The sequence below is a fragment of the Lycium ferocissimum genome, chromosome 5 (genome assembly GCF_029784015.1).
Source record: "Lycium ferocissimum isolate CSIRO_LF1 chromosome 5, AGI_CSIRO_Lferr_CH_V1, whole genome shotgun sequence".
In the NCBI taxonomy this organism is placed as follows: domain Eukaryota; kingdom Viridiplantae; phylum Streptophyta; class Magnoliopsida; order Solanales; family Solanaceae; genus Lycium; species Lycium ferocissimum.
In genome coordinates this window covers 6949273-6964700 of record NC_081346.1, presented here as the reverse complement: position 1 = coordinate 6964700, position 15428 = coordinate 6949273, and the positions used below count along the sequence as shown (strand labels likewise).

Here is a 15428-nt window from a genome sequence, read left to right as displayed (position 1 = left end):
GCACAAGCACACCAACAGAGAGACGAAGATAGAATACAACACATAACAAACAACCCACCCCCCCCCCCCCGGCCCGCCCTCTAACCCCCAACAAAATGCCCAAACTAAAGCCCAAAGGCCAAGGCCAAAAGCCACCTTCTCTCTTGCCTTGTTTAATGATCTTTCCATTGGGATTGACATTAAAAATTAAAAAAAATTAAGTGATACTCCGATTTAAAAATAATATCTATTTAGCCATTTATATACGACTTTTTAAAATATACTAATTTCTAGGCAAAAAATAGTAATTTGACTAAAAAATTCTTAAGTAAATAGGCATTTGAAATTTGGTCACTTAACGTTTAATAAGAGCAAAATTGAAAGGGCAAGGTTAGTTCTTTCTTGATTTGATAAGTGAACACTTCTTTTTTCTCAAGAAAAAAAAGGCAAGTGGACACTCTTTTCTATTCGAAGGGAGTATATTGATAATGTTTAAATTGTTGAGTGAATAATTTATTGCCCTAAGTTGTCTGCTTTAATTTTCAGGGAATTAGTTCCACCTTATGACTTATAAGCAATTATGTGTAATTTTTCTTTTATATCTAATACTTTCTCCGTCTCAATTTAAATGATATTTCTTTTCTTAGTCGGTGGCACATTTTTATACTAGTGAAGATTCAATTTTAAGCTTTTTATCTTATGAGATGATTTGTATAATACAAATACTTATGACTTATTTTAGACCGTAAACATTTAAAAAAAATTAAAATTTGTATCTAATCAAATATAATTGTATAAATTAGGACTACAAAGAGTAGTATAGTTTACCATGTGTGTATAAGTTAAACCAAAACTTTATAATATTAATACTACTATAACAAACAGAAGGAAAACTACGATAGCTTCAGCATTAAATGACCAACGGAACTATCTTGGATTTTACTGTCTTGAACTCTTACCAGTGAGTTGGTGATAGCTGATGGCAAAAATATTTTAACAAATATGTCTTACAATACTAGTACTTCCATTCATTTTTACTTGTCCAGTGGATTAAAAATAGATATCCACTTTTACTTGTTCAGTTTAAAAAATTAAAAAATAATTTATCGTTTCACATATATTTTGTCTTTATTATTAATTATTGGGTTGGAAATTTCAAGGAATTGTAGTGGCTGCACAACTGTTTATTATTTAAATGATCTATAATACTCCAATTAGGAGTAATATAGTAAAATTATCATTTTATTTATTGCTCTTTAAGAGTGTGCCAAGTCAAACATGGAAAAGTAAAAATGGATTGAGAGAGTAGTATTTATATAATACTCACTCCGTCCATTTTTACTGGTCATGTATTGACTTGACTAGCCTATTAACGAGCCAACTATAGAATGACAAATTTTACTATTACATCACCTCTAATTATTGCTAAATATTTAATGATTGAAATTAATAAATTATAATTTAATAGTTGTAAAGCTATTAAGAATTCCTTGAACTTTTATCTCTTAATTTTTTAAACTGAACAAATAAAAATGAATAATGATTTTTAATAAATAGGATTGGTAAAAATTGGCAGATGGAGTAGTAGCAACTTTCTAGAAGTCAAAGCTCGCCTTAATTGGAAGTCGAAGGATAAACATCCGATGATGATTTTCTTCCACTTAAATACCTAATGCAAATGATACTCTTATCGTCTTGGACAAATGTTACTCTACTTGCTTAAGATTGTTGAAATATATAATCACAAGTAAATTTGTTCGCGCTTCGCGCGATTATACTAAAGATAACAATAAATTTAAAAATGATGCATTATTTATATCTTCTAAGAATTCGAGCAAGATGAAAAACATATCTATCTATATTATATTAAAAGCATGAACTTCCTAATTTAAAAGTTAAATTACTAAAATACCCTTTCTTAAGCCAAAAGTTAAATTACTTAAGTACCCCTCTAAATAATTTACTTATAAAGAATAAACAAAAACAAAAAGTTTATCCGAAAGGATGCAACCCTTCTCATTAGTTACTACTTTTAATGTTCGGTTGTCTTTAGGTATCAGTAAATGACTTCACAATACATTTTCTAGCAATCTGCCATTTTTATTTTTTTTTGTCCTTAATATGGTTCTATATACATGGTAACTGGTAAGTTATGAACAATTATAAGATTGTTGTCTTCTCAATTCACATTTACATGCTCATCTATTCTAAATATTAGTTACCGATATTTCAAACGGTTACTTTTTCTTATTTGAAGAGCCAGAAACATTAAAAAGCCTTGAAAACACCTTTTAATAGTTATCTTAGAAATTTTCGGCTAATGCGCGACAAAAAGTAATCACAATCTCGCTCTTATTTTTAATATTACGCTATTTTCTTACACATTTACAAACACTTTTTTTCTTTGTGTATTTAATTGTTGCAATTTCATCGGTGGCTACAAGCGTTTTCCCTCTTTGAATCTGTAAGTTTTAGTATTATTCTTAGTTTATGTATTTTTTAATTATCTAATTCAATTAGTATTCATGTTACTTATTTTAATCTCTTGATTTTTCTTTTGTGTTTAGAATTTTTAAATTATGATAATTGAAGTTGACTATAAGAACATTCCAAAGAAATATTAGATGGGTATTGAAATGAAATCCTTGCATACCCTTAGTAAGAAATTTACTCGCTCTGTTTCAATTTATGTAAACTTATTTCCTTTTTAAGAATGACCTTTTTTCATAGTTGAAAACAATTTACTTTTATGCAATGATTTATAGCCAAACAAAATATATGTGGCTCATTTTACACTACAACTTCAAAAGTTTTCTCTTTTTTCTCAAATTCCCTATCCAATCAAATAGGTTCACTTAAATTGAAACAGAGGGAGTACTTTAAAGATTATGAAATAATATCTTATTAAAGATATTTTATATTTCTTCATGTATGCCTTTCAGCAATAATAAATACAGCTAGAACAAATTAAATGAAAAATAACAAGTGCTTGCATGTCCGGAACTAAAAGATTGCATATAACAAGTACCAAAGTTGTTAACTTTAAAAAAGAATGTTATTATGGCTATAATAGACCGGTTAAATGTAAAATCAAAACGTGCTATTTGTTATAAATATTATTATAATATTGTGATGTCTATCTTTAGGAGGAATTTTAGGGTTTGTTAGGGTTTGTGACTTTGGCACCAAGTCAATTCTCTATAAATAGAGGTTCTCTTCTATTGTATTTTATCCTTCAAGAGAAATAAGAACTCTCCTCTTTCTATCTTTCTCAATATTCTTCTTGCTTGCTTTATTACTTTATAACACGTTATCAGCACGAGACTCTAACCAATTGAGGAATTGGACGCCGAATACGTCCACTAATTAATCTGTCCACAGGTATGATTTGCCATATTAATTTCTTGGTTATTAAAATATTGTGGATGGCCGTGTCTAGCTTTGAAAGGCGAAACTCAAGCAATGAAAGTCCACTAGCTATAAATCGGCTTCCACGAGGTAAGTGAAATCATTTCCTTAGCTTTATCTTAGCAAGTGCATTTTTTATTGCCATGGCTACTGCTGAGTTATTTTATTTAGTATTCCAGTTTTGGAAAATTGACAGTGAAAAAAAAAGGCATCCAATACATTGCTATTGTTGTGTTACGAAGTCCAATGCAGTGATAATATTTCTTTTCTTAAGTAAATTCATTTATTCATAGGCTTGTTGTGATTACAACTGAAGATGTGTTAAGAAAATTTATCTACATCATATGTATGCCTCGATTTGCTCTGAAGTAGCAATATCTTAAAAGAAATTCTAAGCTATTACAATTTGATATGCTTATGGCACCTGCACATTCGGATGATTGTGTTCCATTTATGAAGAATGAGAACTTTTGATATAAGCTATAAATATAGATCCATTCCCTGAAGTGAATGTGATAATATGTAGTAAAGCCTATAAATATAAACGTGCATTTGATTGTGAAAATATCATGATTCATCTCCAGAAGAGGTAGAGTAATCGAGAAGAAATATTCTGAATATTATATGTTTTACTCGAAGTAGTAAACTCGGAAATTTGCTCCGAAGTAGCAAAACTACGGACCCTACTCCCGAAGTAGTAGAACTTTGAACTCAACTCCCGAAGTAGTATATCTTTGAAATCTACTCACGAAGTAGTAGAACTTTGAAATTTACTCCTGAAGTAGTAAGACTTTAAATTTTACTCTCGAAGTAGTAAATATTTAAACTTTACTCCCGAAGTAGTAAAACTTTAAACTTACTCCCGAAGTAGTAAGACTCTGAAAATAAAGCGGATAAATATTATCCTATTTTTGTACATGTTTTTACTTTGGAAACGAATTGTCAAGTACTAATCTTGGTTGAGTTTAGACATCTTGGACCTAATATCAAACTATGGAAGTCGTAGGACAAAGTACATGCCGTTAAAATATATCGTGGTTGAAAGTGTCCAACGTTTCAATTCAATATCTTGATATCAATTGCAATTCTCAAAATCCTTTGGTTTCAAACGTCAAATTTATACTATATTTGGAATTGGCTAAGGGTTTTATGTGTAACTTTTGAAATTGATATAATATCTATATTTGTTAAAAGGAAAAGGCATCCGATTAGCCTTATTTTTATTTGCGGTGGAACTCATAAATTGCCTTCTTTCACTATATTAAACGGGAATATATTTTTGTCCCTTCCCTTTGCTAGTTTGGTCATATTATGAGAACTTATTCTGTTGATTATTAATTTGGTATTATATGCATGTTTATGGAAAGTAAGTTGTTAGCAATTTGTGGCGGATATAATTAGTTAACTAGAGATTTTAAAGTTGTCAGCATTCGGAAATTACTAACATGTCTTGGTATTACGTAACTTACTACTAAGGAATTGTTCTATATGTATTTTGGTGGTCTACAAGTATCGGTATAACTTTTGATAAGTAGAAAAAGTTTGGGAAATATATTAAAGCGGATTCTTGTGAGAAATAATGAGCTATTGAAAATTATGTATAAAGCTCATCTAAATGACCAAGTTTTATTCCACAAGTGAATGAAGAAATACCACAACACACCTCTGAAGAGATAAAATAGCAAAAGATATAGATGTTATTTTGTGGTATGAAGGTCATTGCCGCACGTACTTGTCGTACGTCAAATTATCTTGGATACTTTTATTATATATCATTCCAAGGCAAATGAAAAAGATTTTATAGAATATTTTCTATTATAACCACATTGATAGCATGATTAGTTGTTATTGATTTCCCGAAGGAAATAACAAATTCATGTATTTTTCTTGATCGAGGATGTAATATTTGTGGTCACCGCTAAGATCCAAAATATTCGGACGTTAATAGCAAATCTCCCGAAGGAGATGTTTGAAAATCGAAGTTTAGAACTTAATGTTTAATCATTTATAAATTGTATTGTCTTTAGATGTCCATTTAATTTGTTTATTTCATGACACCGGCTCAGTGTCTAACTAAAACTCTTTTATGATACCAAGCTAAAGATATCTGAGCAATATTTGGTAGTTAAAAATTAATGATCAAGGTCCAGAAGAGCCTAATCATTTGTCTACAAGTATCATGACACCAGTAGTGTCCGAACAATATGTGATTATGGAGAATAAATTAAAGGCTCCTAAAGAGCTTATATATTATTATATCATTCATCCTAGATTGTAATATTTGAAGGTGTGATGATTGAAACAAAAGTCCTAGTAAACCCGAAGTTTACTAAAGTAAATGACTATCATATTGAAGATTTAAATGATTGGAGGACTAAATATCTTCAAAATATCATAGTGGAAAAGAAATATGAATATGAAAGGTTACTCGATTTGTACAACAAATATAAGCATGATGAATTGCATGCCACAATAAACCAGAAGTTTATTGGTACAAAAAATAATTCATGTCATAGTAAACCAGAAGTTTACTAAAACAAATAGCACATGGCATGGTAAACCTGAAGTTTACTAGTATAGATAATTTTATCAGTTGGCATGAGCAATTTGGCCATCCGATTCAAATATGATGTGCAGATTGAATATTCGACATATATTGAAGAACTTGAAGATTCTTCAAGAATTTATTTTTGTTGCTTGTTCTCATGATAAGTGGATTATACTGGCTAATATTGGGATTGAATTTCCCAAATTCTGAAAATATAGAAAAGGTGAATATGGGCCGTTCATTGTTATGTGATGTCTTAAATAGATGCATCGATAAGACGATCACATGTGCGTTTATTGTCAACTGCGGTTTGACATATGCAATGTTACTTGCTCAAAAATGATTGAGTTGAGAGCGTAATTTTCAGATTATGTAATCAAGATAATTCATCTTGTGAATGCTAGTTTATATCCAAGTTGGTTTGGCATTGAATGCTTAGATAAAAAGCTAAACCATTGCTTATGAGAACAATGCTTCATGTGCTAAATTATGATAAATTTTCCCCTCACAATTGGTTCGGGGTTAGGAACCGATATTTCCATCTAACGCTTTTTATATGTGGTATACGATTAATTAATCTACCATGATGCATAAAGATGGATTCCCCCAAAGAAAATGGGGTGTATGTTAGTTTTTCTAACATAAGGGAGAGAATAAGCAGCTGAGGAATATGTGATAAATTATATATCATTAGTATGATCCTCATTCAAAAGATAATTCTACTCAAATGCTAGAAGCATTTGCTGACCCAAAATTAATTTCTAACTTCAGCTGCAAAATGCTCCTATTAAATTCATGTCCCTGAAGGACAGAGTCTATAGCATACATGAAGTGTGGTAGACTAATCGGTTCCAAACGCAATAATCATGGAAAAGAAAGAGGAGCAAATGATCAATGATCATTATAAGGAGGCAATGTGCTCTTGAAGAGCCTACGACATAACACTTCATGAAACCTCATGAGAGGTTTAGGTACCTAAAAATAATGGAAGTGATGAGATCTCGATAAGTTATGTCACATTGCGAACCGATACAAATGATATATCATCGATGATATCTTTGGTACAATATAGCGCAATATTGTAAAAGATTGTGAGGATCTAAATTCTACGTCTATTAAAGCATGCTAACGCGTAAATTATTATCAAGTGAAATGACGCATCTTGGTAAGCGTAAAGCTTATTGGACTCGTTATTCGGACACCGAGAAGATGTCACATATTTAAATAGAAATAGATGTTGTCCTGACCTATATGAATTACTTGACAAAATTATATGAAAATTCTGAAGAATTTTAAATGCCTGAAGCATATACATGTTGTAGAAATTTGTTCATAATTCTTATATGAATTAAGCAAGGTGAACGCGATTTTATCACCTTAATGAATATTTACTGACTAAGGTCACAAATGACTCTATTTATCCTTACGTCTTTGCGAAAATCAAAATCTGTCATATTGTTGGTGCAAGTTGATTACTTGAATATTATTGAAACTCTTGAAGAGTTCTCAAAAGAGTATATTATTCGTTAAAAGAAGTTGAAATGAGAAACTTGCGAATTCTTTGGTCCGAAGTGCCATATCTTTATGCAATTGATGCATTTATATATTTTGCTACGACTATAAGGGATTATAGTCATATGATGTTGGTCTACATGACAATCAAATCATATAAAGATAGCATCTATTTATAAAGCAAGTCGAGAATACACTTGCGGTGATTTCAATAATATCATATACCAATGCAACTCTATCCAAAGAGCGAAGACGAAATAAAGCATACATAGCCCAACTAAAGAGAGGATTCATAAAAGCACAAGTCATGCTTCATCAAAGTTGTTCTTCACACACGAGCTCCAGAAGAATGGTGATATCAACGTGCAAGAGATTTGTTTGAGCGTTAATATGACTGATTTATTCATTAAGTCTATACCAACTGCAACCAAGTCTATAGCAACTGCAACTCTCAAGTGAAGATGTGAAGATTCAAGTTTTTGGATTGAAGTTCTCATCAGGGGGAGTTAATACGCGTTGTACTCTTTTTCCCTTTCAAGGTTTTTGTCCCACTGGGTTTTTCCTTGTAAGGTTTTTAATGAGGCAACCAAATAGCGTATTATTAGAAATGTGTACTCTTTTTTCCTTCACTAGAATTTTTTCCCACTGGGTTTTTTCTAGTAAGGTTTTAATGAGGCATATTATCTATCAAAATAGACATCAAGGGGGAGTGTTATAAATATTATTATAATATTGTGATGTCTATCTTTAGGAGGAATTTTAGGGTTTGTTAGGGTTTGTGACTTTGGCACCAAGTCAATTCTCTCCTATAAATAGAGAGGTTCTCTTCATTGTATTTTATCCCTTCAAGAGAAATAAGAACTCTCCCCTCTTCTCTCTTTCTCCACAATATTCTTCTTGCTTGCTTTATTATTTTATAACACTATTATTATTATTTTCTGAAGTATAATGGAGATAATGAATAATACTTTTGACATCAAAAGAATAGAAAGACGATGCTATCAAAAGTATCCCAAAATAAGATATTTTAATTAATTATTAAATAAAATATTTTCAAATTAGTTATTCTATTAATTAGGCTCAATTTTTAATTAAATATTAAATTACCGATCAAATCGGTTGTGTTCCATACATTTACTTTTACGAAGACATTAGCATTGAGTTTATGTTTCATTTGTTTAATTACTGTGCCACATTCAGAAATTATATTGTTTGGTTTAAGTAAGACGTTTGCACGCAAAGCGTTGTTGGAACAATTTTTTATTTTAAAATAGTTATTCTTTTACTTACAAATTAAATATTGCATCTAATGGAAATTTACTTTGTGCTCTATTAATAGGACTTGGATTACTCAATCATAAAAGGAATTTTTACTGGTTATAGCTTCTGTTAAGACCTAATTATTAATAATAACTACCCTTTTATTTAATTATAATTAGTAGCTAATTCACTTTTCTAAATTACAATTGGTAGTTATATCAAAATACATACCCAAATACATATATCTTTCTCTATTCCCACTCACTATCCATTTCAGATTTTCCATCCTCTCAAAACCCTAAAAAACTTTCTCTCTCCCTCCTCACTACAATCGCCGCCGCCACAGTCCCGGAGCTCCGACGACGACTCCAACGGATCCCAACCAAAACAACCGTCTCTCTCTCTCTCTCTCCCCCCTTCTCACATCTGGACCGGCTTTGAACATTTGAAGACAAACCTCAGCGTCACCATAAATGGCAGCATGAAACGGCGGAGAGAATCAGATCTGCTTCCAGATCTGGTCGATTCCGGTGTCGGCGCATCCAAATACAACTAATTCACTCGCAGACCAACTGATCTTCCACATATTATACATCATCATTCATCTTCTTTTCTTTATGTAGCTGGCTCAGATCTGCGGATTTGAGTGTTTTTTTGTATTTTTTGAGTGTATTTGTTAACAGAGTATTTGGGTGAATAGATGAACAATGTATATCTCGTATATGGGGAAAATGGCTCAGATCTAGCTAGCTCAGATCTGCGGATTTGAGTGTTTTTGTTAACAGTGTATTTGGCTGAATATATGAAACAGTGTATTTGGTTGAATGTGTGAACATATGTATTTGGCTGAATATATGAACAGTGTTTTCAAATACACGGAAATTTAAATGTATTTGGCTTCATATGTAGTTTGAATGTACACAATGTATTTGACATTTTGTTAAAATCCATTCAAATACATTGAATATATGAACGTTGTTTTCAAATACACGGATTTTTGAATGTATTTGACTTCATATGTAGTTTGAATGTACACAATGTATTTGAAATTTTGTTGAAATGGCATCAAAGACAACGAAAACCCATAAATGTAGCTACGTAATCAATATGTATTTGAAAACAAACAAATACACCCGTTAAAATACATATGTTCATTAAATAGTAGCTATGGTTGGTAATATTGAAAAGGTAGCTACTAAAGGTAAGGACCTATTAAAGGGTAGCTATTTCATGTAAGTTTACTTGGTAATATTTGCTTTTTAGCAAAAAATCTTAAAGCTATTAAAATTATTTTAAATTATTGTCTATATCAAACAAAAATGTTAATCGTAATAGAAGGTACGTATTATTATTATTATTATTATTATTATTATTATTTTATTTTATTTTATTTTATTTTGTCAACAAACCATCTCAAGTGTAGTCAAAATGACAACTGAAGTAGTCAATCACCAATGTTGGATTGTATCTACTATAATATGTTTTCTCACATAACCAACATGGTAATGATAGAGCAACCACAGCTAATGAAAAGAATATAAATCAAGAATACTTCTATAAGGAAATATTTGGCGAGATGTGCTTCATTAGATGTTTGTACGTCATAAAATCAAAATAAGCAAAAAATTACAAGTATTTAAATAAACTTTAATTGTTCATCTTTGCAGGTTCCGACAACATGCAATCATCCTGATGGTGACTAACATGTTACCATAACGTGATTTGCGTCGACCATTCACACAAATTCGTATTTTATTATTTCATGTATAAATATTTGTTCAAATAATTTGAATAATAGTAACTGTACTTTATAAATTCACATGGTACATGATTCGGCGTATACGTGCAATGCACGTACCGAGAAACTAGCTCCCTTAAATACTTAATGCAAATGATACTCTTATCGTCTTGGACAAATGTTACTCTACTTGCTTAAGATTGTTGGAATATATAATCACAAGTAAACTTGTTCGCGCTTCGCGCGATTATACTAAAGACAACAATAAATTTAAAAATGACACATTATTTATATCTTCTAAGAATTCGAGCAAGATGAAAAACATATTCCCTTAAATAAGAAAAAGTTATGATTTCTTAAAAATTAACCCAAGTACCTATTTCTTCTCCCATTCTTTTTCCTTTTTCAGTTTTTCTCTTCATTGTTTTTTTTTTTTTTTTTCATTCCTATTCCGTAATCTCCCTGTCAATTCTACACTTAATAAAAGGGTAAATATCAATAAAATGTTCATGAACTCATCAACTACATCAACTTGAAAATCAGGAAAAAGTGGTTGTTGGAGCTTTTCATAGTTTGTACCGGTAGAAATTTGCTGTCACCGGATTATTATATCAAATAAATAAATTATGTATTACTCATATCTTCCATACACGTATTTATCACTAATCATAATTAAGCGATGTTATTTTATTATTACTCCTTTTTAAATTCTAAGATTAAATTAATTGACTTGACATAAACACCCGATATACATAAGTATTTACCATTTTTAAATTCTAAGATCAAATAATTAGTTTGAGCGACTAAAAAAATATGTGAGAATACTTTGTTGAGTAGGGTTCACCTGTAATCTTTTCTATATTAGTTATAGTATCAAGAAATCATAGGCAATAAATTAAATATATTTGTTAACCTGAAGAAATAGAAAAGATTAGTAGTGTTATTCTTTACCAAAAAATTTATTCTGTAATTTGTCAGCCTTGCCATAGGCATTGACATACCCTCAATTCTTCTTTCTATTCCAAACTTCTGCCATGGATTGTGTTTTTTTTTTTTTTTTTTTTCATTGAACTGGAAAATATCTAGGCTTTCCCACCTTTCCTTCTGCCATTGTATCATTCTTTACCAATATCCAACTAATTTCACCAGGTTCATATGATGTAGCCTTCTCTGCCATGAATTGTATTTTCCATAAAAGAGGAAAATAAATCCCATCATTAACTTTTAATAATTAAACAAAAAGTCTTTAACTCGTGCATGCGTTGTTCCTTTCGTTTTTCTTTATCCTTAAACACCCATTGGCCATTCTCCAAAATGCATTGTCCTCCAGAGAGATGCGTGATGCCCTCCAAATAATGCTGGATGAAGTGAGATGAAACTTCTTTATAAGTAAAAAGAAGGACAAATATCACTGATGTAATATTGACATATTTCAAAATGTTTTACGACTATCCGCACTATCCAAACTTATTAAAGTTGCTCTATCTCGAATTACTCCGTGACGTAAATGATGGATATAAATGTTATTTTCTTGATCACTATAAGTATCCCCTTATAGCATCTGAAATAGTAATGACATTGAATTGTACAAAAGCTCAAACTCGAGCGCCACATCTGTCATGTCTGTCCAAATTTGACCCACATTCTATGGATGATCAAAAGCAGCAACAAATAATTAATAGCCAAAATGAACAACCTTGGAACTAGGAAGCCATTTGTAGCAAAAACGGAAACAAGAATAGAGGCAAGATGATCTGCACTTTGCAGAAAAAGGAAAGCAATCATCACTAGTAAATACAGTTAATTGGTACATGATGTATCCATCAACCTTTGAATTTGCTGTAACCTCTTTTGCAGGGGCTGCGACCAATACTTAATTTCCATTCAAATTTCACAACACGTTTTTAGTGCATGCCAAATTCATCATTCTGTATTTGCTACTGGACTTTCAGTTCTATTTGACGACCCCACGAATATTGGAGAAACTATGAAGAGATTCAAGAAAATATCCAATGATGAACAAGTTTCTTCCTATCGAGCTGTTTCAAAGGATCAAGAGTTGAAATGGGGTCTGGATCCAATGACACTCAGGGGTTTTATAGTTGTTCTCTTGATGGTTCTTACTGTTATTTTCTCCATTGCCTTCATTTTCGGGGACTTGCCTTCTGATTGCTTGTGGACTTTTGGTGAAGCAAGATTTTTTGATATTAAACCTTCAAAAGGTGCTGCATTTCCGCTTTATTTTCGCATTTTTGTTTTTCCTTTCACTTTTATATTAGAATTTCTTCCTTTTCTGCAACTCAAGTTTGCTGAAACTAGAACAATAGGTATAGAAACTACCCCGGCATGCCATTCATTATGTACTCCTATGTACATAGTATATAGGTTTGATACTGGTAGCAAGTCTGCACTAAATGTGATATGTACTCCAGAAGTGTTAGGTAAGTTACTAGACCCATGTTTTCTGAAATCAGATCATAATGAATAAAGCTAACAAAAGGAGCAAGTTTAGTCGCAGAAGTTTCCATTTCTTGGCATTTAAATTTTCACATGCCGGGCAATTCCCTTGTTGTTATACTGGATTTCACCAATTACTCATTGTGTAATATTTTGGGGCGGAGTTAGGCGAACTCAAGGTGGTCCAATTGATCCCTTTGTTGGAAAAGTATATTTTGCTAATAGGGCAAAAACAATCTGTTCCATATATAACTTGTTGAATCCCCTTGACATAAAGGGAAGATTCTAGCATACAGTCAAAGGTGGCTCAAAAATTGTTTCAAGTCATAGAGTATCTACTTACATGTGCTTGCAATATTTCCTTATTGTGATCTAGCTTTTGGAAAAATGCTTGTAGTACTAATATATAGGTGCAAATCAGCATATGATGTGTGAATGCTTGGCCAGTAATCTTATTCTTTTCTTTTTCTTTCTTCCAGCCCCAGTTTCTGATGAGAATATTCTGACAGTACCAAAAGACAAACTACTAGGTGGCCTTCTTCCTTCTGGTTTTGATGAAACATCTTGTCGGAGTAGGTATGAATCACTCTTATACAACAAACGTCTGCAGCATAAGCCGTCCTCTTATCTTATCTCAGCGTTAAGAAGATACGAAGCTCTTCACAAGCAATGCGGACCTTATACAGAATTATATAACAGAACAGTCGACCTTATAAAGTCCGGTGAATACAGTAGTGCATCTTCAGTTTGTAATTATGTAGTTTGGATATCGTTTAGTGGTTTAGGGAACAGGATACTAACCTTAACTTCTGCTTTCCTTTATGCTCTTCTCACAAATAGAGTCCTTCTTGTTGATCCCAGAGTTAACTTACCTGACCTGTTCTGTGAACCTTTTCCTGAAGTTTCTTGGTTACTTCCTCCAGATTTTCCAATTATTGATAAGTTTAGTAGTTTTAATCAGAAGTCTCAACATTCTTATGGTTATATGGTGAGAAATAATGTCATAGGAAATTCAAGAATACCTTCATTCCTCTACCTTCATTTAAATCATGACTTTGATGAGCAAGATAAATTATTTTTCTGTGACACTGACCAAACTTTTCTCCAAAAAGTCCCTTGGCTATTTGTGAAGTCAAATACCTATTATGTGCCGGCTCTTTTCTTGATCCCATCTTTTGAGAAAGAGCTAAACAATCTTTTTCCAGAGAAAGAAACTGTTTTCCAATTTTTGGGCAAGTACCTTTTTCATCCCACAAATTCTGTATGGGGACTTATTACTAGGTACTATCAAGCTTACTTAGCCCAAGCAGATGAAAAAATAGGCATTCAAATTAGAGTTTTTGATTTTGGTGTAGGTTATTTAAAATTTGTGTTGGATCAAATCTTAGCTTGTACAACAAAGGAGAATCTATTGCCACCGGTTAACCTGAATGAGCCTATAGTCAATTCGTCTGGCAAGACGAAGACTACAAGTGTATTGGTGACATCGCTAAATTCACGATATTTTGAGGAGATTAGGAACATATATTGGGAGAATCCTACTGTGACAGGAGAAATTGTTAGTGTTTTTCAGCCAAGTCATGAAGAGCGTCAACAAACTGAGAAGCTGATGCATGACAGAAAGGCATGGGCAGAAATGTATTTGCTGAGTTTAACTGATAAGTTGGTTACAAGTGCATGGTCTACTTTTGGATATGTGGCTCAGGGCCTTGGAGGTTTGAAGCCATGGATTTTGTATAAGTTTGAGAATGGGACAGTCCATAATCCGCCTTGTTTTCGAGCTATGTCGTTGGAGCCATGTTATCATTCTCCTCCGTACTACGATTGCAAGAAAAAAACAAGAAGTTATAACGCAGTTAACATTGTTCCTCATGTGAAACATTGTGAGGATAATAGCTGGGGTTTTAAGTTATTTGATCGGAATGGTGAATTGTAACCATGCAATTATAACTATTGAGGTTAATAACACATTAGAATAAGGGGAAAAACAGGTCTTGCAGTAGTAATAATTGTAACTTTTTTCAAGATTATTTCATTGTTATGATTCTTTTGATGAAAAGCAATGATGCAACTTAGAACGGAAAAGAGACAAAATCATTTTTTACAGTTACTCTAATCTTATGGTGTTGCTATTTCTTTAGACCCTTTTACTCATTTTGACTAAAGTGACATGACATCCAGGCCTGCAGAACTCAATACACTAATTCAACCATGGCTATGCTTGACACACAGCTTTCGTATGACCTCAAGGAAGATATAAATAGTAAACCAAACGAAATGCTGCTTCTGAAATAATATTTCATATTTTGCAATGTACTTCAGATTAGCTTACTGATTAGCAAAAACTTACAAGCGATTCTCCTAGTATTATTACCCAATAACCGTAGGAACCAAGAGAACAATCAACATGGATGAGTCTCCTTGGTGGAAAATAAGACTTTCACCACCCCATAACTACATATGTATGTGCGCGTGTAAAATCCATCGGTGTTAACAGGACTTGGCTCCCAGAACCAAAATTCAGAA

General features: G+C 32.0%; 1 protein-coding gene across 1 annotated transcript; it reads left to right on the top strand.

Moving 5' to 3' along the window:
• The first annotated feature begins 12285 nt into the window (after positions 1 to 12285).
• On the top strand, positions 12286 to 14877 carry LOC132058150 (galactoside 2-alpha-L-fucosyltransferase-like). The gene is made up of 2 exons (XM_059450705.1): positions 12286 to 12667; positions 13388 to 14877. Exons 1-2 carry the CDS (start codon positions 12433 to 12435, stop codon positions 14836 to 14838), a joined length of 1686 nt encoding a protein of 561 aa, XP_059306688.1. The 5' UTR covers positions 12286 to 12432; the 3' UTR covers positions 14839 to 14877.
• The last annotated feature ends 551 nt before the right edge of the window (positions 14878 to 15428 follow it).

Excerpts from the sequence above, each read along its gene's own strand:
- LOC132058150 (XM_059450705.1), top strand. The coding sequence starts at position 12,433 with ATGAAGAGATTCAAGAAAATATCCAATGATGAACAAGTTTCTTCCTAT. Across the intron at positions 12,668-13,387 it reads TGATATTAAACCTTCAAAAG|TTTCTGATGAGAATATTCTG; the intron begins GTGCTGCATTTC and ends TTCCAGCCCCAG.